The sequence below is a fragment of the Tursiops truncatus genome, chromosome 13, assembly GCF_011762595.2.
Source record: "Tursiops truncatus isolate mTurTru1 chromosome 13, mTurTru1.mat.Y, whole genome shotgun sequence".
Lineage (NCBI taxonomy): Eukaryota > Metazoa > Chordata > Mammalia > Artiodactyla > Delphinidae > Tursiops > Tursiops truncatus.
In genome coordinates this window covers 17,107,276-17,132,805 of record NC_047046.1, presented here as the reverse complement: position 1 = coordinate 17,132,805, position 25,530 = coordinate 17,107,276, and the positions used below count along the sequence as shown (strand labels likewise).

At 51.2% G+C, this 25,530-nt stretch overlaps 1 protein-coding gene across 2 annotated transcripts; it reads right to left on the bottom strand.

Moving 5' to 3' along the window:
- Nucleotides 1-2,298: 2,298 nt before the first annotated feature.
- Nucleotides 2,299-25,530, bottom strand: GLTP (glycolipid transfer protein). 2 transcript variants are annotated; one of them, XM_033837064.2, is made up of 6 exons: nt 25,290-25,530; nt 9,301-9,359; nt 8,187-8,320; nt 5,284-5,434; nt 3,290-3,466; nt 2,299-2,554 (listed from the first exon to the last, which is right to left on the bottom strand). In XM_033837064.2, the coding sequence occupies exons 1-6, from the start codon at nt 25,390-25,392 to the stop codon at nt 2,492-2,494; spliced, it is 687 nt and encodes a 228-aa protein (XP_033692955.1). In that variant the 5' UTR covers nt 25,393-25,530; the 3' UTR covers nt 2,299-2,491. The 2 variants fall into 2 exon arrangements, with proteins under 2 accessions (XP_033692955.1, XP_033692956.1); XM_033837065.2 differs by having other exon boundaries at nt 2,299-3,466.

Sequence of the window (25,530 nt, the reverse complement as noted above, 5' to 3'; positions counted from 1 at the left end):
GCAACCCGAAGATGCAACGGCATGAACCAAAGGAACCCATCAACCAGACAACTAAACCCAGGGAATGGAATCCTCCTCCGTTCTCCCATTAAGCTTCTGTAAATGATGATCATTGGGTCAACACTGAACGATTAGCAGCCAAGCGCCTGCCTGGGAAGTTTCATTGACTCTCAGTGAGCTAGGAACCGTTAGTATCCCCATTGTACGGATGAGGAAACTGAGACTCAGAGCGGTGAAGCGATTTGTCCAAGGTCACTCAGCTGATAAATAACAGAGCCAGGACTCCAACACTCGATACATTGCCATACGCCCTTCATCACACACCAAAAATATCCATGCAGTTTTATTTAACACTTACGAAGACAGCTTACTACGTTGCAGACACATCTAATTGCTTTACAAATAGTGACTTTTTTCCTTTTTTTTTTTCTTTCTTTTTTTTTTTTTTGGCCATGCCACACAGCTTGTAGCATCTTAGTTCCCAGACCAGGATTGAACCAGGGTCCTCGGCAGTGAGAGCTTAGAGTCCTAAACACTGGACCACCAGGAAATTCCCTACAAATAGTAACATTTAATATAAGCCTCACAACCTGTGAGATGGGTGTTAGCAAGACCCCCATGGTACAGAAAAGGAAACGGAGGCTTTTTTATGGAGAAGTGAGCTTCAGTTCCTTGTCTGTAATAGAGATGTATTAAGACGGATTTGAACTATTGCTCATGAGGCTTAACTGAATGCAGCAACAAGTGAGTAAAGAGTCAGCCGTTGTCAAACTTTGGGGCTCGCTCAGGTTTCCGTGCACCATCATGTTAACCTGGGTCACATCCGGGGCTTCCCACGGTGGGAGTGTCCTGGCAGGATGTGTGCTGGAAGGCGGGCTCACCCTGTCTGCTGGCACCGGAGTGGGCATGGCTGGGGGGAGATATGGAGTCAGATGTGAACTCCCAGTGCCCCCAGTCCTGGCAGGATCACCCTAGAAGAGTCCTCTTGAACCCCTGGGGGGTTCAGTTTCTTCATCTGATAAATGGTGCTCCTGATGCCCACATGTCAGGGCGCTTGTGAAATGATGCATTTGAAGCACTTGTGCAGGGCCTGGTATACAGCTGGTGCTCAATGTGTTCCTTCCTCCCTGCCCCCGGCAGAACTCAGTCCCACTTTGACAAGGATGAAATGAGAAGGCATACATGCACTGCTGGCTTTGTCTCTGGGGTCAAAAACCCAAAGGGCTCCTGGGGCCAGGCAGGTACCAGGACTGAAGGAGGCTCTCCTGGGAATATTCTGACCTTCCACAAAGAAACTGCCTTCCCGGTCTCACTGTATTATGTTGAAAACACGAAGAAAAGCTCTTGTTTTAAAAGGAATACACAGAATTTTACAATTTTGTTGGCAGAATTTTATATCCAAAGGGAAAAATCCTCAAAAGCAGTTCGAGTTTAGAAAGATCAGTGGCATTCTTACTATCAGCAAACTTAGAAAATATAATAAAATCAGAGACAGCAAAAAACTTAGTTCAGGCATCCAACCTTTGGCCACATCAGAGGCAGCCTTCCGAACTGGATATCCAACTGACTGTGCACAAGACCCTTGAAGGCGTTCCATAATTTTCAGGGTCAAATTCAAATCCCTCAGTGGCATGATGTCTCATATACACACAGCCTGCTCTGGGTCAAGCCACCAGGACATTGCCGATGATTTGCAGTGTCCCCTCCTTCTCCTCCTCTACCGGGATCTTCCCAACCCCAACCCTTCCATCGAGGTTTAGCGTCATCCCAGGATGTGCCCCCCCCACACACACCTGTAGCCCCAGGCTCCCTCTGGGCACTGACCACTCTATATCATCACTGGTGATTTACTGGTCCATCTTGCCCACTAGACTATCAGTTCTGTAGGAGCAGGAATGAAGTAAAACATTTCCTTCTACATTTGACCCTAGGAACAGAAAAAGCATCAGCCCACGATCAATTCCAATAACCAATGGTCACAGGGTTGGGGAGGCAACAGGGATTGGTGGGGACTGAGGCAAAGTGGAAATTTTATCCACCCACTCCCCGCATCCAGCCAAGGGGGCAGTCATCTCTCAGCTCCTGACAGGCAGTCTGATTTTTCAAAAGAAGCTAGAAATCAAGATTTTTCTGTGACATGTTCCCAGTTTCTCAATGTGGCAACCAGTTCTATTTTTTTAAACCAGAAATAGGACCTGGAGGCCAGAAAACAGGTCCTTGGCTTATCCCCAGTTGTAACCTCTGATCCAGAAAGAACAGAAAAAAAAAAAAAAATCAAGAACCAAAAGAGCACACCAATGTGATTCCAAAATAGAGATTTATTTATTAAGGATTATTTAGTTTCCACATAAAAATCACCAATTGTTCCTCACTGGGTTTTTAACACATATCAGTTCTTTGGGGATTGCTCTGTTCGCCCCAACACTTTCAAAGATACAGCTCTTTTTAGCGCCAGGAAGGACAGTTAAGGCAGCAAGGCGTGTTCTTGGGTTCATCCTCTCCCCCTTGAAAGAATACACATGGTAGGTAGTTTCTTAGGTTGGAAAAGCCGTCCCTGAAGAAGATAATTATGGAGAAGAATGCAAATACAGTCATCTATGGTCAATTATTTGTGCCTGACAGCTTTAAAATAACCCTCCCCTTGGTCATCAAAGGCTTGCTGGTTGGTTTCAGCTATAAAAACACTGTCTAGCAAAAGACAGTAAGAAAGAGCAGGCTCTAATGACAGTGCTGTGAGGTTGGGCTGTGCAAACCACTGAGAACACACACCAGTCTGCTTTAAAAAAAATCCCACAACAGGGGCCCTGTATAATTTCAGATCAAACCCCCTCGTGGTCCTTAAAATACCCCAAACATCATTCAGCCAGATCCTCAGAAGGACACATGCCTATTTTTAAAGTGAGGAGTCTGACACCAGTTCCCCCAGAGTCACGCTCCGCATGGGGTGGTGGTGGGAAACCAAAAAAACCCTAGGACTTGATTTATTAGAAACATTAATCAATTTTTATCACACTGAAATGAAGGCATAAAGTCAGTCTGTGCTGTCATGAAATTCAGAAGTGAGATCGTTATTTATTGCTCCAGGAGGATAGACCCCAAAAGTGACTTTTAAAAGAGCAGGGCCGGTCCCCTGCAGACCCTGGTCCGTCTCTGGGCTGCTCTGGGGGGCGCCTCAGGCTGGGGGTGGCCGGCCGGCTGGATTCACAGTGATTCGGGTTTGCCTGTTCCTGCGGGGGGCTGTGGTCAGGGGCATGTGGCCCGGGGTGCCCGCTGAGGGTCTGGCCTACACCTTGTAGTTGAGCTCGGCGTTCATCTTGGTGTACATCTCGTAGATGACGTCGATGGTGGCCGTGTAGTTGACCAGGAAGAGGCGGATCTTCTCCAGGCATTCCTCTTCCGTCACGTTCTGGCCCTTGGAGAGTGCTTTGAGGAGGTCGGACTTATAGGGGGCCGCGTACAGTGCTGCCTTGAGACGGGTGAGAGGGGGGTGCTCAGTGTTAGCGGAGGGGGAGACCCTGAGCCACCGGGCCAGGCCCGTCGGGGTTCTGGGAGGGGACTCCCCAGAGGTCCGTGCTGGGCAGGGGTCTGTGCTATTCGTGGTGCTGGGCGGGAAAGGCCAAGGGGGATGTGTGTCCCCTTCTACTCCGGTGAGAGACAGCAGGAAGTTTTGGGGACAGACAGACCTGGGTTCAAATTCCAGCTTGTGCCGCTGACTAGCGGTGAGCCTTGAGCAAGTTACTTAGCCTCTCTGAGCCTCAGTTTCCTTATCTGTAAAATGGGGATAATAATGACACCCACCCAATCGGGCTGCCTTTGTGAGGATTAAGGAGGTCATGCCAAGTGCTCAGCACAGCCCCAGGCACATAGCAGGTGCTCGGCGTGGACGAGCCTCTTCCCCCGGGTCTCCCTGCCCTGGAGAAAGTGAACCGCTTCCTTCTGAGACCCCACCTTTCTGAGCCGGGGAGAGGATGGCTGATCTGTGCTGTTCCTCTTTTGTCCTTCAGGGGGTGATACTTCCCTAAATTTCAGGGCTTCCCTGACAACTTGAAAAGTCCAGAGAACCGGACATACACAGAATTTCACAGCCAGAAGGAAAAGGATGCAACCGGATAAAAAGCTTAGGCTACAAGCCTTTTGAGAAGGTGAGGAAATTACAAATAATAACGTTATCATTAGGAATCAAAATAGAAATAGCTTCAATTTGCTGAGTGTAAACCACACGCCAAGAACTTTATACAGAGTAACACGCTGACTCTTCACAATGAGGCTGTGAGGCAGGGCCTATTTTATACCCATCTGCAAGATGAGGATACTGAGGCTCAGGAGGTAGAATCCCAGCTGCCCGTTTTTCTTACTGTGTGACCTCTAGCAAAATCCTAAACGTCTCTGGGCGTCAGTTTCCTCATCTGTGAAATGGAGGCAAGGACAGTACCTCTCGGTGCATTTGTGAGGATCACCCTCCGCCGGCAGCCCGCCAGGCCAGGCATCCGGCACACATGGTTATTACTGAGGGGGTGGTCGTGAGGCCTTCAAGAGGGAGGGGGTCTGCCGGGGATGGCGGGGGACAGGGCTCTTGCGGTGCCCACCCAGGATGAGCACTGTCCCCAGCCCTGCCAGGGCAGATGGCCCAGATGTGGCCCTATTTCCTGCCTGGATCCAGCAGATTCCCGACCCAGCCTACCCTCGACCTGTGCCACGTGGGACAGAGACCAGCCCTCAGATGCCGGTTCTCACGGGAGTGAGGAAGAGCGGGTGGTGGGGGCTTCAGGAGGGAGGGCAGCCACGACAGTGTGCAGGGCACCCTGAGGGCTCTCCACACGTCCCCAGTGGACCTCTCCCAAAGCCGGGCTGGTGCTGAAGGCCAGTGGTCATCATCACCCCAACACAAGTCACCAAGAGCCTCGTGGGCCAATGTTCTTTCAGCAGACGCCCCCGTGGGCACAGGGGCCCTTCCTCCCCTCCCCACCCCACCCCACTGCGAGAGTCCCAGCTGAATCCAAGGGGCCAGTGAGGCCAGCCCACCATCAACCCGACAGCCTCAGTTTCTGCCCTGCTTCCTCCCATGGCCTCCCAATCAGGCCCCTCATCAGAATCACCACGGAGCATCTAGGAAAATGCCCACCACTTGGCAGGGGTCCCTCGGAGCACCAGCCTCACCCCAGATGGACGGGGAGCCCTTCCTGAGCCGGGGTGGGAGGGGGGCGGGGCCCGCAGCCACAGGGCGCGGGGTAGAGGGCGGGCCCCGCGAGCCGGTGGTCCTTCCGGGCCTGCGGCGCGGCTCACCTGGAAGATCTTCTGCACGATCCAGCCGTGGTACTTCTTGAGGGCCATCTCGTAGGCCTTGGTGGCGTTGACGCGGACGAGGCTGGGGTGGTTCTCATCGCGCTCGCCGTCGCAGATGCTCTGGAGGAACACCTGGATGAAGCGCAGGCCTCTGCAGCCGGAAGGGAGACTGCGCTTCAGGGCCCTGTACGCCCCCGTCGGCATCACCCGCCAGCGCCGCACGCGGAGACCCGGATGCGCTCTGTATTAACCTCCTACAGTGAGCCGGGGGCACGGACACCCCAAAGGGAGTGACGATTCCTCCGCTGTCATGTGTCTACAACAGCTTCCGTGTAACGTGACTCCCCGGCTCACATCACATGTCCCAAGCACCTCGTCTATACCAGGCCTGGGGCCAGTCCCTGTTGGGCTGTAAGGTCTATGAGGGCAGGGTCTGGGCCTGTCTTGCCTATTTCCATGGCCACATGGCCATCAGTGCTTGAGGAATGAAGCCAGTCAGTGCAGGGTTGAAGCTACAGCTCTGGTCCTCAAAGGGCTCAGGGACCATAGACCAGGGACATGCTGAGAACACAGGCGAGTTTGACCCTGTGGGTTCCCCGCCTCCATCACTGCCTGAGCCACGGTCCGCATCCTCCAATGGCCACTTGAGCCCTTCCTCTGGGGTAGGATGATGCTTCAAGAGCCAGAAGAAGGGTGTGGGTCACGGCAGGGTGACCAAGTTGAAAATCAGATCAGTACTAGCCCTTTAATCCACCTCATTTCATCTGCTCCCCTCAGCCCTGTGAGACTAAGTTCAGCATGACCTGCCCACTTCACAGAAGGGAACACAGAGGTACCCCAAAAGCTCAATCAAAGGCCGGGATGTGAACCCAGCCTGTCTCACTCCCCAGCTGGGGTCCTCTGCTCCCTCCCTGCAGGGCGGTAGGATTCAGGTTGGGGGGTTCTTAGGGGCAAGTGTTCTGGGCCCGAGGACTAAAGGAATAAAAGTTAAGCTTTATCACCTATGAGGTGAAGGGAAATACTCCATGCTTGGATCACAACCCTCAACCATTGGGGATCAGCCTGGGGTGTGGAAGCGAGCTTGGGGTCCAGTCCCAGCCCTGCCCTGGCTGACCACCTCTCCTGAGCTCCTGCCTCTCCCAGCCCAAATGATCCCCCTCTAACCAGCAGCTGGGACGATTCCTTCTCAAGCCCCATCTTACCCTGTTGCCAATGGACTTCATGCCCCTCAGTGGCTCCCTAGCACCCCTGAGGAGGCTGGAACTCATCCTTGTCCAATCCCATCTCATCTTTCCCTGCTCCTGCCTTGCATCCCGGGCCCTGGCTAGACCAGATCTTCCTGGAGGGGCAGATATGCTGTGCCTCTCCTGCCTTCCCAAGGCCTCTGCAAGGCCTCTTCCTCTTGGAACCCTCCTGTTCCCTGCTTGGCGATTCTCCTCCAGGAAGCCTTCTCTCTGCTCCAGGGTCTGATAACCAGCTGTCAGGATCTGCCCACCAGCCTGACCCCTTGCCCAGGCTGTGATACCCTAAGAGGGACCACGCCTCTCCAAGCAACATCCCATGCACCCGGCACCATGCACAGCACACAGCAGGTGCTTATTATGTGCTCGATTTGTTGACATCCACCGGCACGTGCTCTCCCAGTCACCTGGCTCTGCCCACGTCTGATCTGGACACAAACCATCTAACTGATCTGAACGTCACTCTCTGGCTTGCTCTTCCTGAAAAACCTATGGAAGCTGCCAATGGATAGACCCAGGGGCGTTCCTTATTCCAGGTCTGTGAGTCTCTTGTTGACAGATAAGAGTAGGTAGCTCAGTGGGGGCGAGTCATAAAATAGGCCATAAGGTTGTTAATTATAGCCCACTTACCCCCTGATGCCCACACAGGCCACACCCTCCAGGGAGCAGATTCTTCCTGTTCTGTTTCACCAAAGAAGTGCGTGGGGGTGGGGGTGGGGGTGGGGTAGCTTCAGGGAATGGAGAGAGAGACAGGGGAAGAGCGCCTTTCCTGGCTCCTGACTCCAGGCCCCAGAGAAAGGGCAACATTGGGAACATCCGTGGGGCAGAGAATGGGTCCCTGGCTTCACAGTTGTTGCCAGGGACTGTGGAGTTTGCACAGCTAAAGGAGAATTCTGGAGCTGGTAGAGAGCAGGGTGATCTCAGCAAGCAAGCTGCCTGGCCTCTCTGAGCCTCAATGGCTTCATCTGTAAGATGGAACAATTGTATGCGGCTCCAAATATGTGCTATGAGGACAATATGTATCACGGTTACAAGCACTGTCAACTCTGGGGTAAGACTGTCTGAGTTCATATCCCATATCGGGGTACCCTGCCCCCAGGCCACAGGACGAATTTGTGCAAATTAGAGTTCTTTGTCCTCAAGATGCTGTATTTCTGTCAAGAAGCTGTCATAATATACAAATCTACCATGTGTGTGATGTGACCGGCCCTAGACGGAACATCTTTGTGCAGTGTACAACCTGCACAGCTGTGCTCAGCCACTCACTCCCAGCACTGCCACTGTGCCCTGGGCATGTGATTTGGCCTCCAGAAGCCCCAGCGGCCTCCTCTGGGAGATGGGGATAACCACATCTAACTCACAGCACATGAAATGTGATTGGGTGTCTAAACAGCTTAGCACAACGGCCAGAGTACCCGCCGGCTTGCTATGCCTCTGGTGGGGCTGGAACAAGCAAGGAAGCGTCACCATCAGGCTGGCCTTGGCCCCCAGGGTGCTTTTTCTCTGTCACTAACTAGCTTTGCACAAGAAGAGCGCCTATGTGAAAGACAGGAAGTGCCCGTCCTGCCCCCCTGGGGCAGTGGCGGGGTTGGCTGTCCCTCCTCTGAAGAGCAGGACTCCGGGCCCACCAGCCACACACACCCAGCCACCTGAGCCCATCACCTCTTCAGCCACATCAGCGCCAGCGTGGCCCCCACTTTGGGCCACTCTGCTCCATACATTTCCTTCTCCACCTCCAGGATGTTCTGCAGGGTCCGGAACTTGGCCGGGTCGGTGTCATACACAGCTTTGATTTTCTGAAACAGAGCACACAGGGTTTCCCCCTTAGGAAGGCTGCCCCCATAGACGGCTGCCCGCGTGCTGGGTGGAGGGGCACCCCGCCAGAGCCTCGCTCTCCTGCCCCCCAGTGCCAGGACCTGCAGCGGGGCTTGTCATAACAATAACCATGACTGTTCGCATTTGCAGGACTTGCGAAGTACTTTATGGGCACAGCCTCATTTGATCCTCACGGCAACCCTGATGCTGCTGTCATAATTCCAATTTGCAGATGAGGAAACTGAGGCTCAGAGAGGGGAAATGACGTGCACAAGGTCACATAGCTGGTGCAGGTGCGAGCGGGTTCCAGCACTGGCCAGGCCCCAGAGTCCACATTCTCCAACCACTACTGACAGCGCCTCAAACCCCAAGCATCTGAAGTTTCGCTTTTGTGGACAAATGGAAATAGGTTCTTAGGATTCTGAGATGTCCAGGAAGAAGGCTCCTGAGTTGGAGGCAGGCAGTTTGGATGTGAATTCCACCTCTGCCACTTCCGTGCTATGAGCCCCTCAACAGCTCTGAGCCTCAGCTTCCTCATCTATAAAATGGGGATAATGACACACAACCAGCCTCAGAGTGGATCCTCATGGGGGGAGGGTCAGTGGCTACGGGATGCCATCCGGAACTCTCAGAATTGGGGAAGGGAAGGGCAGGGTCAGTGCACCTGTGGACCTTGGAGTTTATTTTTTGTTTGGTAGAGTGAATACAAGAACCAGCAGGTTCCTTCTCAGGTCAACCCTCCAGACTGTGGTCCTAGTTTGGCTATGACTGGATGGCATGACCGCAAAGAGGACCAAGAACCTGGAGCTCCAAGTCAGAGAAGCTGGGGCCCAGGCCCATTTTCACATCTCCTTCCTGTTCCTCAGCCTGGGGAACTTGCGGCAGGGAGCAGGGCACTGGTGACCAGACGGGATTATAGAGTCCTGATCTGGGTACCGGGGCTGTAGGGCCAAGTACGTACTGTGATGTTGCCACTTATGTCCACCTTGATGGGAGTAAACACTGGGGAGCCGAGGCAATCTGGGGACAACACAAGAAGAGAGATTTAGATTCCCAATGAGGGTGATATTCAGGACCTCCATGGGCCATGGGGACAGGAGGGGAGGTCACCTGGTGTGTTTAAGGAAAGGCAGAGCTGTTTGTTAAGTACTAAAATGGTTCATGGGCAATCTGGAGTGCTGGGCTCTGAGTGAGACCAGTTTCTTACTGCAGGACTTGTCAGAGCCTTTAAAATACACCTGGACTAGGACTTCCCTGGTGATCCAGTGGTTAAGACTCCACACTCCCAATGCAGGGGGCCCGGGTTTGATCCCTGGTCGGGGAACTAGATCCCGCATGCTGCAACTAAGAACCCACATGCCGCAACTAAAAGAGGCCGCATGCCACAACTAAGACCTGGCGCAGCCAAATAAATAAATAAATACTAAAAAAAAAAATACAACTGGACTATCTAGGGGGCAAACCGTTTTGTCCACAGCACCCTCTCTCCCTAAGACAAAATGTTCTATATTTGCACCATCTAACATGGGCCACATGTAGCCTTTGAGCACTTGAAATGTGGTGAGTGTGATCGAGGGACTGAATTTGTAATTTGATTTAACTTCCATTCATTTAAATTTAAATAGCCACACGTGGCCAGTGGCTACCTAATTGGACAGCACACTGCAGAGTATCTTGCAAAACTAACACTCTAAGAAACCATCTTGGCTGACATGGCGGAGGCCACGAATGAACCAGCTGGCCAGGCGGCAGCTCGAGGAATCTTACGAGCTGGAAGAAGAGCTCGTTCACCAGCTTCTTTTTTTTTTTTTTTTTTTAATTTTTATTGGAGTATAGCTGCTTTACAATGTTGTGTTAGTTTCTACTGTACAGCAAAGTGAATCAGCTATATGTATACACATATCCCCTCTTTTTCGGATTTCCTTCCCATTTAGGTCAGCACAGAGCATTGAGTAGAGTTCCCTGTGCTATACACTAGGTTCTCATTAGTTATCTATTTTGTATATAGTAGTGTATATATGTCAATTCCAATCTCCCAATTCATCCTACCTGACTCATTCACCAGCTTCTAAGGAGGAAGTGAGCTGGCGACCCAGAGGCCCCACCGCTCTGAGACTCTGCATAAGAGCCCAGGAGAACCCACCAGGAGTGGGACTCTGGTCACTTAGCAGAGCTCGATGAACTGGGGCTCCATACCCGCTCTGCACACCCTGGCAGTGTGGGCTTGGCCATGTCCCTTCTGCTCTCTGAGCCTCAGCTTTCCCATCTAGCAAATGGGCCAACAGAACCGATCAGAGCTGCTGTGAGGATGATGTGAAACAACCCACTTCCAAGACACAAATTTTGTTCACCTCTGGAATCGGAATGTTCTTAACTGGAGGCGTTTTTCCTGTCTTGGTGGTTCATAAAACAACAGAGCATTTTAAAATAGGTGGCACCTTTAAGTTGATCAAATGTGGACCTAGAAACTGGCAGTGCCTGGAACTCAGGGCTCCACAGGAAATGTGAGCTGCCTGTGGACTGTCCCTCCTCCTTTCCCTCCTCTGTGATCCCCCAGCAGGCTGTCACAGGGACCAGAGACAGCCCACAGGTCAGAGCCCCCTGCTAAGGGCTGGGCACGGAGGAAACACATGGGGAAGGGCCAGTTCTCTCCTGAGCAGACTCAACAAGGACTTCACCTCAGAGCCTAAAGACAGCTGTGCTTCCCCAACACCTCTCACCATCCTCGATACAGAGCCCAGGGGGCAAAGATGCCCAAGCAGGACGCAAGTGGGTACCAAACCCGCGGCGGGGAAACACCAGCGCCAGCTTCCCCTTGTCCGCTGGCCAGGCTGGGGCCTCGGTGTGCGTGCCAACTGACCGCATGGGGCGGAGGACTGGGGGAGGGACACCTGTGGGCTGAATTCCACCCAAGGTGACCCAGCACACCTGGCCGGCCATCTGGAACATTCTAATCGCAGCTGTTACAAAAAAGGTGCATTGGGGAAACAGCATTGGACGTTATAAATGAAATACCCCAAAACCCAATGGAAAGAAGGTCGGGTAGATATCCAGACACCCTGGGTTTGAATCCAGTTAAGCAAGTCTCCTGTGCCTCAGTTTCCTCACATGTCAAATGGGGCAGCAGTGGTACGTATTTCATAGGGTTGACGTGGGGATTAAAATGCGCGCACTGAACGCATTTAGCAGAGTGGCCAGCACAGGAACCCTCAGTACACGAACTGTGACCGTCTTTACGACTTTGTAGCATGACCGGGGCCAGGCTCCACGGTCCAGCAAATGTCACCCAGGCTCGGAAGGCACCAGGTCCGTCAGGACCTCTGCTGAGTGGGAACACTGGGCCTGTGCCCCCTGCCACCTCTACTCTCCTACCTCCCGACTGAGGCCCTCATGGGGCCCGGGGTGGCTGCCTTGCCCCACTGCAGGCTCCCGGGCACAGAATCCTCGGGCCGAGAGGTGAGCCCACTGCTCTCAGCTACCGGCCTCTCTCTCACACCCGTGGGAGCACATCTCCATCCACGGGGTTATGCTGGACCTCCCCCGGGGTGGCCACAGGAGCTGCTCCGAGGTGCTGGGTGGGGGGATGCAGGCTGCCTGTCCCACCTGATCTTGGGCGCTCTGGACTCCCAGGTGGACCTGCCAAGGGCATTAATGAGGTAATGATTCCACCCACCCTTTCATCTTCCCTGATGTATCGCTGACCTCATCCTGCAAGGCCAACCTGGGAGTCTGTGCAATTTGCTAGCCCTGTAACGTGTTCTCTCCCAGGACATTTACCACCGACTCCCCCAAAGGACAACGCATTCCAGACTTAAAATAAGAATGCAGGGGGCAGGGGACGCGGGTTCGTGCCCCGGTCCGGGAGGATCCCACATGCCACGGAGCAGCTGGGCCCGTGAGCCATGGCCGCTGGGCCTGCACGTTCAGAGCCTGTGCTCCGCAATGGGAGAGGCCACAACAGTGAGAGGCCCACGTACCGCAAAAAAAAAAAAAAAAAAAGAATGCAGGGAATTCCTGGCGGTCCAGTGGTTAGGACTCAGCGCTTTCACTGCTCAGGGTAAGGGTTCAATCCCTGGTCAGGGAACAAAGATCCCACATGCCGAGCGGCTTGGCCAAAAAATAAATAAAAAGAAACCTCCTTTAAAAAAATAATAATGCAAGACAGCCAGGACTCTCCACCACTGGAGACTCTTCCCCTCTTGACTATGCAACCAAGGGTCACCAATTCCGAGCCTCACAGGAGCCGGGCAGGTGCCAAGGATGGGCAGCATAGGGACTGGCGAAACCCTTCCAAAGGGGGACTTTTCTGGTGGCGCAGTGGTTAAGAATCCACCTGCCAATGCAGGGGACACGGGTTTGATCCCTGCCCTGGGAAGATCCCAGATGCCGCAGAGCAGCTAAGTCCGTGCGCCACAACTACTGAGGCTGCACTCTAGAGCCCTCGAGTCACAACTACTGAGCCCACACGCCACAACTACTAAAGCCAGCGTGCCTAGAGCCCGTGCTGCGCAACAAGAGAAGCCACCACAATGAGAAGCCCGCGCACCGCAACGAAGAGTAGCCCCTGCTCGCCGCAGCTAGAGAAAGCCAGCGCACAGCAACGAAGACCTAGCTCAGCCAAAAAAAAAAAAACCCTTCCAAAGGGATGGCCAATGGCTTCACCTCCACATCTTTCAAAATGTGTGTTGTCCAAAGACATGAGGTGGATTGATGGATGGATGGAGAGGTGGATAGAGAGGTATGGTCAGGTATTAATGGTAGAATCTACGTGACAGATTCATGAATATTCACTGTAAAATTCTTTCCATTTTGCTGTACATTCTATTTTTTTTATGGGTATACTATTTTATTAACATTTAAATTTCACCAAGAGTTCACTAGTCATTTGTTCAGATTTTTAAAGACAAAATGGGCAAACAGCTTTAAGGCTGCGATGGATTTAACACTGCACCATATATTCACCAACTAGTCAATCGAAGGGGTATGACTATACCCTTAGGAGCACCAAGTATAGGAACAAGCCCTGGAATTGGAAGACAAACTTGCCCCACCATTCAGGACTGAACAGAGGTCTTTGGTTGCTGACAGAATCTCCCCTTGACTTCAGACTTGAGACAAACCGAGGGAGTCTGTCAGTATACACAAACCACTGCCTTCAGTAACAGGATGGACTGGCCAGAACCAGATCAGATTGTGGAGGCCAGTCTGAAGTGAGCAGGGTTGGCTGGAGGCTGGAAATGTCGCAGCTGAAAGCCAGCATCGGCAGATGACAGCAGCCATCTTCTAAAAATCGCTGATTCGTACACAAGTTCCTAAGATGCTTTTCCCAAACAGGGTTGCTGTATGTATTAAATTTTTCATATATAAAGTTCGAAAAGAATGTCAGACTTGGGACTTCCCTGGTGGTCCAGCAGTTAAGATTCTGTGCTTCCACTGCAGGGGCACGGGTTCAATCCCTGGTGGGGGAACTAAAATCCCACATGCTGTGCGGCACAGCCAAAAAAAAAAAGAACAAGAATGTCAGACACTTTTTTCTGCTCATAAACGTCATACTTCTTCCTTCCACTTTTTCTCCAAGTCCACTGCACCGCTACCGTGATTGTGGTTCCACGTGTAACTCTGTTTTCCACCCATCCCTGCCATGGACTTGAGCTCAGAGAGGGCAGAGACCAGGGGGCCTCAGTCCGCCTCTGTGCCCCCAGCACCTGGTATGGAGCTGGACCCCAGCATGAATGAGGGGGCAGATCATAGGAAACTGAATCTAGAGGCACATTTCCTGCCAGGTTCTTTTTCTAGCCACTTTCTTATAGTGAAGATTGACCCAATGCACCGGGTCTAAGGACCCACGTGACTAACACGGCAGAGGCTATGAGAAGGGGCTTTGGCCTCAGTTTCCCCGCCTGGAAAGGGACCACCCCTGGAGAGTTGCTGTGGTGGGGCAGGCGCCATATGTGCCACGTGAGGGCCCTGAGCCTGGCCGTGATTTGATTCCCGCCACCGGCCATCCCACGTTGGAGATGCGGAAACAGAGCTTGGTGACAGATCATCACCAACCGTGCGTGGGTGGCTTCCTAGCTTTTCCCAGCGACAGGTCACTGGGTGTGCATTTTAGACATGCACAGAACGTTATTCAGCTTCCCTGGCTCTAGAAACGGCTCTGGTGTGGTTCTGAGCGCCCGCCCCACCCTGCGATGGCGGGGAGAAAGGCTTTTTGTTTCGCCTTCTCCCGAGAGCGTGTCACTCGGGTCATGAGACTGCCATGGTTGGCAGGAGCCGGGCCCCAAGGCAGCTGTTCTTGTGCGTCGTGGCTACCATGCAGGGACAGAGCTTCTGCTCTACTGTAGGGTAGGATGTGGGGTCTGCATGGACTTCTGGAGCCAATTGTAGAGCAGAAGCAAGAGAGGGGAGAGTCGAGGGCTGCGAGATGGACCCCAGCAGAGGGAGGTGGTGAGGCCGACTGACCCCAGAATCCACTTCCCCGCTGCATGGGGCCGGGGCGAGGGGGCAATTGCTGGTAGGAAAGGCATCACTGTGTACACGTAGATGGGCACAGAGGAGTCGGGCTGGCAGCATCCGGGGGTGGGCCGCCTGTGATCAGGGGAGGAGCACGGTTGTGCTCCAGAGCCCCGGTCCTGGGTTCGGCTCTCAGCTCTGGTGTCTGGACAAGTGCCTGAACCACGCTGGGCTCAGGCCCCTCCCTTTCCAGAGCCCTGAAGTGCTGGGCAAACAGGAGGCGCTCCAGGTAAGCTGAAGCCAGCTTCAACACGCCTCACGGAAGGCTCTGGGTTTATGTTTGCTTTGGCGCAGCCCGAGGCCACCAGGCCCAGAAGAGCCAAGTGACTGGCCCAGGGTCACATAGCGAGAGTCAGGCACGCAGACACAATTAGCCAAGGCTGGTGCCACGACTTCCTCTAGCCTTTCTTTCTAGGACATTTCTATCTGTGTGTGTGAACTCAACAAAAGCGAAAGGACTCTAACGGGAAAACCCTGAAATGATTTTAACCCCCAAGCACACCGTGGCCTAAGCCTTGAAACGCAAACTGGCCGCTGCTCTGGATACGACACGACACAACATCCTTCTGGAGGGTTATCCAGCTTTACCTTTCCTACAGAATGCAGCCCTGCCTCAAAATTATTACCTTTCTTGTTTTACCTGTTTTGCAGTTAACTGAAACTTGTTTTTCATTGTTGTCAGCCAACAGGGTCTTTAGAATGACACCCAGAACCTGCCAGAAGGGAAGGGCAGGGGGTGGGGGGGCGGGGGGGCGCTCAGATGCTTTTCTCATTCATCAAAGGAAGTTGTCTCAAAAACAAAAGAAAAATCAGGTACAATTTCACCATCTCACTGCATGGAACCAACTCCAATAAGCACGTATTCCAAACACAGTCAAGCCTTGGTTACCTGGAACGTGTTGGCAAATGGCCCCTTCTGTTTAGAAGACTTTTCTAAGCATGCTACTCAACCCAAAAGGCATAAGGAAAAGACCAGTAAGTCTGATTACAAAACCCAGAAACCTTCTATATGGGATGGGGTCGGGGTGGGGGGAAATCCCATCACCAAACTAAGCCAAAGAGCAAACTGATTGGGGGAGGGGATGACCTGTGTAACAAATATCATAGACCAAAGACTATCATCCCTAATATGTAAAGAGCTTGAACAAATCAATAAGAAAAAAACAACAACCACCTTACAGAAAAATGGACAATTAAAAGAAGAAAGGAAAAGACATTTAATCTCAATAATAAAAAGAAAATAAAGCAGTGAAATATTTTCCATCTACCAAATTTTATGAATGTACCAACTTTCACATTCAGCCATTCTGGATGGAACTTCTCAAAATGTAACTCAAACGTCCCTGCCTTTGTACAGCAAGCCATTTGCAGTTCTCTAAACAGGGCCATCATCAAAAACAGGAATTATGATAAAGGTGTGGCCCACTGACGTCACAGGCTCCCTCAACTCTTCTCTAAATGGCCCTACATGGTATGTTTTCAGGGACTTAGGACAGTTTTGTGTAGTTTTTTTAAACTCCTCTTGTTTTCTCTGCAGTGCTTTGATTCTGCTAGATACTTGGAAAACAAATAGCTAACTTTGTCATCATTGCCTGCAAAATAAGAGGAAACAGGCACCAAGCAAGCATTCTGTGCAGGACCTCTGTGACAGTTCTGCCCGGGTCTCTGCCATAGCTCAGATGGTTGAGATTGCCCAGACAGCAGAATTCCTCGTAAGCCAGCAGTCACCATATGCCACACAGAATCACATTCACTTCCTCTTTTTCTGGCCTCAACGTAGTTGGAAAGCACCTGCCATCATGCTCTGAGCAAGCCCCCAGCACATATCTGGAAATTTCCATCCAAGCTGCCCCTCAACACCTGCCTCTTCAGACAACCATATCTTCCAACAGGTGATGTTCCCAACATTAGGCAAGAAGGTGAGAGAACCGCCCCCGCCCTGGCCCGCCCTCTCATTTCATCTCAGGAATAATTTTCCTTCAAGAACAAAAAGCATTCCATTTTTAAGACGCACAGCTTCACTTTCAGCCTGTGTGATTCAGTGTGGGAACACCAGACCCAACCCATATATACTTATTTGAAAAAGGATGAAGAGTGTACCTGTGTCATGACTCTAGGAGCCTGGTTTGGGGAGGTTCTATTTCAAATTCAATTTTTTTTTTTTCAATAGCTGGATAATAAGGTTTCGTTGTTAAACACATGGGGCAGATTAACTTTACAGATCCTGGGTTACAAGGATCATAATGGGAGGCACTCAAATTACAGCTGATGGAGATGAATCATTTATTAATCCACGGGTATGTGGGTGGGTGTGTGTGTGTGTGTGTGTGTGTGTGTGTGGAGATGGCTCAGTCTGCAATAAGGCCTATTTTGAAGCATAAGAGCCCTGAGAATGCCCACCTTCCTAAAACTAGTTCCCATTCTAAATTCTACTATCCTAATATCTAAGAGAAAAGAATGTTTACAAAATGATGCTTTTAAAAATTACCCCCATGACATGCCAACTCTCTTTATCCAAAATTGACCCCTTTGTCAAAAACCAGCCTTCAATCGGGAATGCAGATGGGAAAATGATTTCTCTTGCTTGCTGTGTGGCCTGGGAGAATTTAGTTAAACTCTCTGAGCCTCAGTTTCCGCATTTGTAAAATGAGGCTAATACCAGGCCTCACCTCATAGTTTCTGGCTAAATTTTTTTTAAAGTATTCTTTATGATTATAATAACTATTATTCTACATTATATCATCATTCTTTAGAGAAGAAATCCAGAAAAGAGTGATTCCAATGATTAAGAAATCAAAAGAGAAAGAGAGGAAGGGAGGGAGGAGAGAGAGGTAGGGAAAGAAGGTGTTATCAGTTGATTGATATGGGTAAAATTAACAGGAGCCCTTCAGTTATAAAATAAGGACCATGTATTCCTGACCATTAATGTCTGAGATCAGAAGGGAGTGGAGAAAGGAACTCGGGGGGACAGCAGTGCAGAAAAGGAATCATTTCTGAGCCAGGGGAAGTGTGAGCTGACTGCGGAACTGCAGGGACAGAAAGCAGAGGTTTTACAGGACTCTGGAGAGGGCTGATCCGTTGTAATGACTTTTTTTTTTTAATTTATTTATTTATTCATTTATTTAATTTTTGGTTGCATTGGGTCTTCGCTGCTGCGCGTGGGCTTTCTCTAGTTGCAGCGAGTGGGGGCTACTCTTTGTTGCGGGGCGCAGGCTCCTCATTGTGGTGGCTTCTCTTGTTGCAGAGCACAGGCTCTAGGCACACGGGCTTCAGTAGTTGTGGCTCACGGGCTCTAGAGCGCAGGCTCAGTAGTTGTGGTGCATGTGGGAATACTTCCCGGACCAGGGCTCGAACCCATCTCCCCTGCATTAGGCAGGCGGATTCTTAACCACTGTGCCACCAGGGAAGCCCCCATTGTAATGACTTTTAAAAGCTCAGATACAGTTAATACTGTAACAATTTAAAAAAAAAAAAAAAAAAAAAAGAAAACCCTGTTACAAGTAACTCTGTAAGAATGTAACACAAGGAGTTAACATCCATCCAGGCCATTTTAAAACTGAAACAATGCAACCTACATTTCCATTCTAATAAGCTCATTGAAATAAGCACACTGCCAGATGGGAACTTACTTCCTATCATTTCCCCTCCCCGACAAACAGCTCAAAAAGGCCCTTTCTGCTCTGGAAGACTTGTGGCAGGGCTGGCCCCCTACAAAGCCCTTACTAGCTGTGTGACCTGGTTAAATCCCTTCACCGCTCTGAACCTTGGTCTCCTCTTCTGTAAAATGACACCAATTCCTCCTAACTCATAAGGTCATGATAAGGACTGGAAATGAGATATCGGCTAGTTCGATGCTTGGCACATGGGAGTCACTCAAAACAGGGGTTATGCTAGCTATGATGGGGTCATGCCTTATATTTTCCTTTACAAAGCCCTTTGTCACGCATTCTTTCCATTCCCTTTCAAGTCCCATGTTGGCTGGGCACCTACGCTCCGCCAGGCACATTGCTGGGGCCTGGGAGGCGATTCACAATGGGGCACTGTTCCTCCAAGAAGCCCTATGCGACAGACACCCCACAGATGAGGAATGAAACGGGGGCTGGATGAGCCAGCAGGTGACAGAGTGGACGTTCGGGTCTTTTCCCTCTTTCTTCTCCATCCTCTTCCCTCCAGGAGCAGAGGCCAGACCTCAGTCCCTGACCTCAGGGCTGGACTTTTCTGAACCCAGAGGATCAAGAGGATCTCATCCTTATCACTGGGGGAACAGAGCAGGTGGGCACCATTTGTCCATGCTCTGCACTGGCCTTTGGATGTTATAAGTGAGAATTGCTTCAGTAGCCAGGCAGCTCAGCTGGCCCCAAGCCCTGGCAGCTGGTCACCAAGAGCCAGAGGCAGCTTGTTTTTGCAAGAACCTTGTTTCCAAGGGCTGTGTGGCAAGAAGTGCAGAGTCTAAAGGTCTGAGGATGTCTGTCCCACCTGTGCAAAAAGATGGAGTGATTCTGGGCATTGGGTGCCAACATCATTTGGGGGAGGCCGCCTCCTTCGGCCCTCCTGGGAGGCCCAGCTTCCGCCTTGTACAGTTGGGGCTGCAGGCTCAGAGAGGGGAACCACTAGGGCATGGACACACAGCTGGGGCACCATGGAAGCAGCACTCAAGCTCAGGCTGGCTGTTTGATGCCAATATCCATCTATCTAGAGACTTCGATTCATGGACTTCAGTGGACAATAGACCCAGGTTCAAAGCAACTTCTTCCCTCTAAGCCTCCAAAGCAGCCAGCTCATGGGCTGTTACACAGACGGATGGGATAAGACAACAGGGCCAGCGGCAGCCCTCTATACAGGTGTTACTTGGCTCTAACTTGGGCCAGGTGAGCTCATGAGCATGTCCCACCAGCACGCAGTAGGTGTTCCTCGAGGCTAATGAATCCTCACTCACTACTTGCAAACACACTTCCAATGGATGAGAGGAGTCTGCAGGCCGGTTCAAACTTGCAAAACCCATTGCTGAAAGTGACTTATCCACCGCCCTCCGCAAAGTACATTGTTTCTTCCTCCTAGAAGCGGTCTACTTCCGGTTCCTACAGCATCCAGCTCTCAACAGACAACCAAAATGATAACTAACCTGCTATTGGACAAGGGTTAATACAGTTTCTTGTTTCTCTTTCTTGGGATATTCTGTACAAAACCAAAAATAAACATATATTTGTATCAACTTAAAAAACAAAAACCAAAAAAATTGTGGTCCCAAGTCCTGAAAGGTGCTTGTTGCAATGGTAGGAACAACTTCTTAGAGGCCAAGCGGGTGTGGGTGGGGCTGGTCCCCAGGCAGTTAACTCAATGTCCCAATTAAAGGAAAAACTGAGCTGTCTGGGGCCTCCCCACTGGATGACTTCCATGCCCCAGCTATCAAATCTGCGTTCAATTAGACAAGAGATATGGTCCCAGCATGGCAAAATGATTATGAGGCACGCAGCTCCAAGGAAACCTGCATAGCTGGTCTGGGGTTCCCAGTGTCTTGGATAAGCCACAGTGGAGCCAGCAGAGCTCCTGGACTTTGGTGGCCAAACAGGCTGGCTCCACTGACCAGACAGGAAGCCAGGAAAGCAGGCAGGCACAACAGCAAAAGCACTGCATAAGCAGTCCAGAGGCCTGAGTTCTAGTCTGGCTCTGTGGTCAATTGCTGGCTGCGTGACCTTGGGCAAGTCACCTAACCTTTCTGGCCTTGGTTTCTTTGGCTGTAAAACAAGATAATTCTGTGCCTCTGGGCCTGCCATTCCCCCACCCACCCCCCATCCCCGCCAAATAGAGCTAGCATTGAACCAAAGTGACGCAAAACCACTCTTTCTGGGGCTACTCTAGGACTGTTTCGTGAGTATCAGATATCTGTAAGGCTCGATTCTATGCACATCCATTTAATTAAGCTAAGAAGCCTGAAGGAAGTAAAATCACCCCTGGAATCTGGATCTCAAGAACCAAGAGGTAGAAATCATTACTTTCAGCTCCTGCATCTTTGGTTGCTCCCTAAACAGTGAGAGCAAACAGGTGTCACCTCATGCATCAATTCTAATGGACCTCGGAGTGGTCGAGGCTGTGTTTAGACTTAAAGGGGGAAAAAACAGTATCATGATTGATTATTAACGTCTGCCATGGGTACAGGATATGAGTTATGTATCTTAATTTGATTCTATATTTTAACTTAGAAAGAGAGAAGAAAGCAAAACACTTTTAGAAGAACCCAGGAAAATGGGAATGGAACCAAAAGCATTCACTCGACAAACATCACTAGCTCACCAAGTGCACTGAAATAACTCCAAGTGTCAGAATGGGGTAGATTCCATGGGAGTCAGGAAAGATTTTCCAGATGAGGTGACCCCTAAGCTGATTCCTTAAGGATAAGTGGAACCCAGCCAGGTGAAAGGAAGGTGATGGGCCAGAGAGGAGTGGTACCCGAGGCAGAGAAATTGACGCGGGTAAAGTGCCAGAGGCAGATGATGGCATGGTACCCTCTGTGGGGCTGCAAGCCATTCAGAAAGGCTACAGCACAGATATCAAGGCGGGGTAACAGGGAGCCACTGAGGCTTCTAGGCAGGGAGTGACAAGACTAAATGACTAAGCCTCTCCCTCCCCCTCCCCCCACCCCCCCCCATCCTCCAATTGCAAATGCTCTAGAACAGCTGCATAACTGACCATAAAAGATTAGAGAGCAGGGCCTCACAGAAGTCAGCTGCAAACTGATCAGTCAGAGGTGAGATCCAATTACTGGGTCAAGGTAAAGAAAGAAGATGGACAAAGGGCTGACCTCTAAGTGGACACAGCAAAACCTATACAGCTCGGGAGACTCAGGCTGGAGATATGGAAGAGTTAGCCCAGGATACAGATGTTCTGAGCTACATCTGACCTGCAGCCCAACCAATTAGCATTCATCAAGCCCAACCAATTCTGTCCCAAACCACCACCAATGATGGTTTAAGAAATGGGGTTGTGCTAACAGGTTAAAAGCCTTCACACCCTTCAACCCAGCAATTTCCCTTCTAAACGTTAGAAATAACCAAAGAAGTATGCAAAGAAATATATACAAGAATGTTCACTGTAGCATCGTTTACAAGAGCAAAAAAACAAAAAGGAAGCAATGTAAATGTCCAACAGCAGGGGATTGGTTAAATAAATTATGGCCACATTCAAACAACGAAGTTCTAGGCAGCTATGAAAAATGCTGATTGATGGGTAGAAGTGGTTATGCTATATTGTTGGGTGTAAAAAAGCAGCTTATACATTTCCCCTTAAATATAGATAAAGATATAAATGGGTCTGGAATGAAAATACTCTGAAATGTCAGCATTGATTCTCTCAAATAACAATAACAACAACAACAAACTCTGCCTCAAAAGGTTGTGAGAGGATTAAGTGAATTCATCTACATAGAATGCGTAGCACACAGTAAATGCTCAATAAATGGCAGTGAGATTTTTAATTTATCATTTCTTCTTGTTCCATTTTCCTTTGAGAAACAGATCTTCCTTGCAGAATTAAAATACTTTCAAAAAACACAGCTTTCAAAAAAAAAAACCAAAAACCAAAAAAAACACAGCTTTCAGCCCTCTGCCCTATTTATATCAAGAGCGGTAGCTCTCAACCAAGGGTAACTCGGTCTCCCTGCAGATATTTTTGGTTGTTACAACTTGGGGAGATGGGGTGCTACTGGCATCTGGTAGAGAGAGGCCAGAGATGCCACTAAACGTTTTACAAAGCACAGGACAGACCCCCACCCCAAAGAATGGCCCAGCCCCAAATGTCAGCAGTGTCACGGTGGAGAAACCCTGATTTGGAGGAAACTGGCACCGAATGCCTTTCAGACTTCTTGTGTCCATAATCCCAGGCCTGCTCCATTCCAGAAACACACCGCCCAGATCATCCAGGGGACCAGACGTTCCCAAGACCTAGACAAAGCCCGTGTGTCAGAGCTGACGGCGGATCTCCACCGACCCCTGAGTGCCAGAGAAAAGCCACTGGTGGGAGCATCCTCCTGAAGCTTAGACCCTCAGGAGGAACTCTCCCCCAAGAAGAGCCTGAGGCTTCAAAATGGATCATCACGTTTTTTTAAATAGTGCTAAGAATTATCTTCTGTGGGCCAACCCACTGAGGCCTCTGTATAAATGGTGGTTCTGTCAACAGACGTGACAGCCCACAGCACCTGGCTCGCAGCAAAGACAAGGGTCTTTTGAGATCAGGGAAAGGAGGAGGGGGTGCTCTCCAGCAGGGGCACCAGATCACCGCCAGCTCCAGCCGCCACCACCCCCCTTTCCTCTAAAACCGGCACGATAATCACATCAAATGAGGGAGCCCCCAGATGCAGAACTGATGGGCAACCTTGCTGAAGGTGAGGGAGGAAAGGGCCACAGAGCTTAACTCGGGGTTTCTCCACCTTGAGATCCAGCTAGCATTTGGGGTTGGATCAGTTCTTTGTGGTGAGGGCTGTGTGTGCACTGGAGGATGTTTTCAGCATCCCTGGCTTCTACCCACTAGGTGCCAGTAGCATCTCCCCGTGCCCCTCACCGCCCCGCCCCCCTCCCAGGTTGTGACAACCAAAAATGTCTCTAGATATTGCCAGATGTCCCCTGAGGAGGCGAAACCGCCCTCAGTTGAGAACGACTAGCTTAAACAGATTCTGAATCCTTGTTCAGGGCAAATGCTCACAGAACCAAGGAGGGGGGAAAAACCTGTCACAAAAATCAACAACTCCTCAGTGCTCAAACCAGATAGCTCCCAAGCTCCTGCCTGGAGAGTCAGTGTTATCTCAACACTGAGATACAGAAAATAAGAATGTTTTATACATTTAACAAGTTCTGACTGAGCACCTACTGTGTGCCAGGCACTGTTCTGGGTACCAGGGATGTAACAGTGGACGTAAAAGAGCCAGTCTGAGAATCGTACAAACCAGCCAATGGCACTCACTCAAATACTACTCATTACTCAATTATCCACTCTATGAAGGAACCAAAACTGAATCCAGGAACTTGTATAACAACCACACATCTCCCCTTGCCAACAGCTAAGACCTGTTTGGCACTTAAGGCCTCAGAACTTTACACACACCACCTCATTTACTCTTTGCCGCTAGCCTAGGAGATCAGCATGCCCATTTCACAGATGGGGATGCTGAGGCTCAAGAGGTGGAGGAGGAGAGCTGGCACACGACTCCACGTAGTCACAACCACCCCAGAGCCCACGGCACTTCAGGGACTACTGCCCACCATGAGCCCTGGTCACCCACTAGGGGGCAAAGGGAGTGACTGCCCCAGGTGCCACTTCCCTTCAGTTCAAGTCAGTGTCAAGGTTCTGTCAGTTTGCGGGTTTCAGCTAGACTCTGCCCTCCGGACTGGTCTCTTCCTGCAAGGCCACCAAATGAAACAGCAGGGCGGGGCGCTGGGCAAGCCCACATAGAAGAGGAAAAAGCAGAGCTCAGGTTTCAGCCTTTACTCAGGACCAGCAAAGCAAAGGGCAGGGGCCGATGGTACTGTCTTCAGTTTCCCATTTTCCATCCAGGGTGTGGGCTGGGCTGAGGGATGGGAGAAAGGAAGGTCTGCAACCAGCTCAGTGCTCCTATGACCTCCCAGGGCATGACATATGGAGGAGGGGTCTTTCCCTTTTGGACCCCATCCCAAGCACTCCATGTCTGATGTCGCCCCACATAGCAGCCCCCCTGTCCTGAACCCTGTTCTAAATGGAGGGAAAGCTTTAGGTGGTTCTCCCTAGGAACGGGCCCCAGAGTTTTGCGACTCCCTCCAAAAGGCCCCTCCTCACCCTGCCAGGCTTCCTGCCCTTGGAGTGGGGGTGGTGGGTGGTGTCTCTGATCTGAAATTAGGGAATTCTAAGGAAAGAAGTGTTCACAAGGTCCCATGAGGGAGAGGCTGGGAGAATTTACAGAAAAGAGGGGGTTTATGAAATGGGGGGGATTCATTTTAAGGGGAGGGAGTTGAGAGCCACTCTGAAAGGGAAGAGGGGGATGATAGGGTGAGAGATGTTTTCGGGGAGATGGGGGATTGGAGGATTGGGGATTTGGAAGAGTAGGGGTGTCTGTGGGGAGAGGACGACTGGGGTGCACCAGGAGGCGGAGAACTGCCAGCATCTGAAGGACATGTTGGCATGTGAGGTGTCTGGGGAGACAAAAGGGTTGGGAGAGTCTGAGGGAGATGGAGGATATGGGGATGGCTGGGAAGAGATGAAGGATGTGACATGTTCGGGGGAAAGAGGATTTGGGAGCGGGCAGGGATAGGGAAAATTTGGGGTGCTTGGAGAAAAAGGGCATCTTGGGTGCGTGGGGAATTAGGATTTGCGGTGTCTAGTTGAGGGATGGTTGGGGGATGCTCAGGAGAAGAAGGATGCGGGTGCGCTCTGGGTCAGGGCTGCGGGCCAGCTCCCCTCTTCACCCCGGCTCACCGAAGAAGGGCGGCAGGTGGGACACCGCCTCCAAGAAGGGCCCCGTCTCGATCTGCTTGTCCGCGGGCAGCGGCTTCAGCAGGTGCTCCGCCAGCAGCGCCATTTCGGGGTCGAGGCCCTTGGGGATGCCCCAGCCGGCGCCGCGGGCGTCCACACCGCCCCCCGGGCCGCCGCCGTCAGCTCCGGGGCCGTCACTGCCGCCCGCAGCAGGATCAAGGGACGCCAGCGTCGCCACTTCCGC

What these genes read in the sequence shown, in the direction of transcription:
- GLTP (XM_033837064.2), bottom strand. Translation starts at nt 25,392, where the DNA reads ATGGCGCTGCTGGCGGAGCACCTGCTGAAGCCGCTGCCCGCGGACAAG. An exon ending in CCACCTGCCGCCCTTCTTCG is followed by an intron (nt 9,360 to 25,289) that starts GTGAGCCGGGGT and finishes TGTTGTCCCCAG; the next exon opens with ATTGCCTCGGCTCCCCAGTG. An exon ending in ACGCCGAGCTCAACTACAAG is followed by an intron (nt 2,555 to 3,289) that starts GTGTAGGCCAGA and finishes TATCTTCTTCAG; the next exon opens with GGACGGCTTTTCCAACCTAA.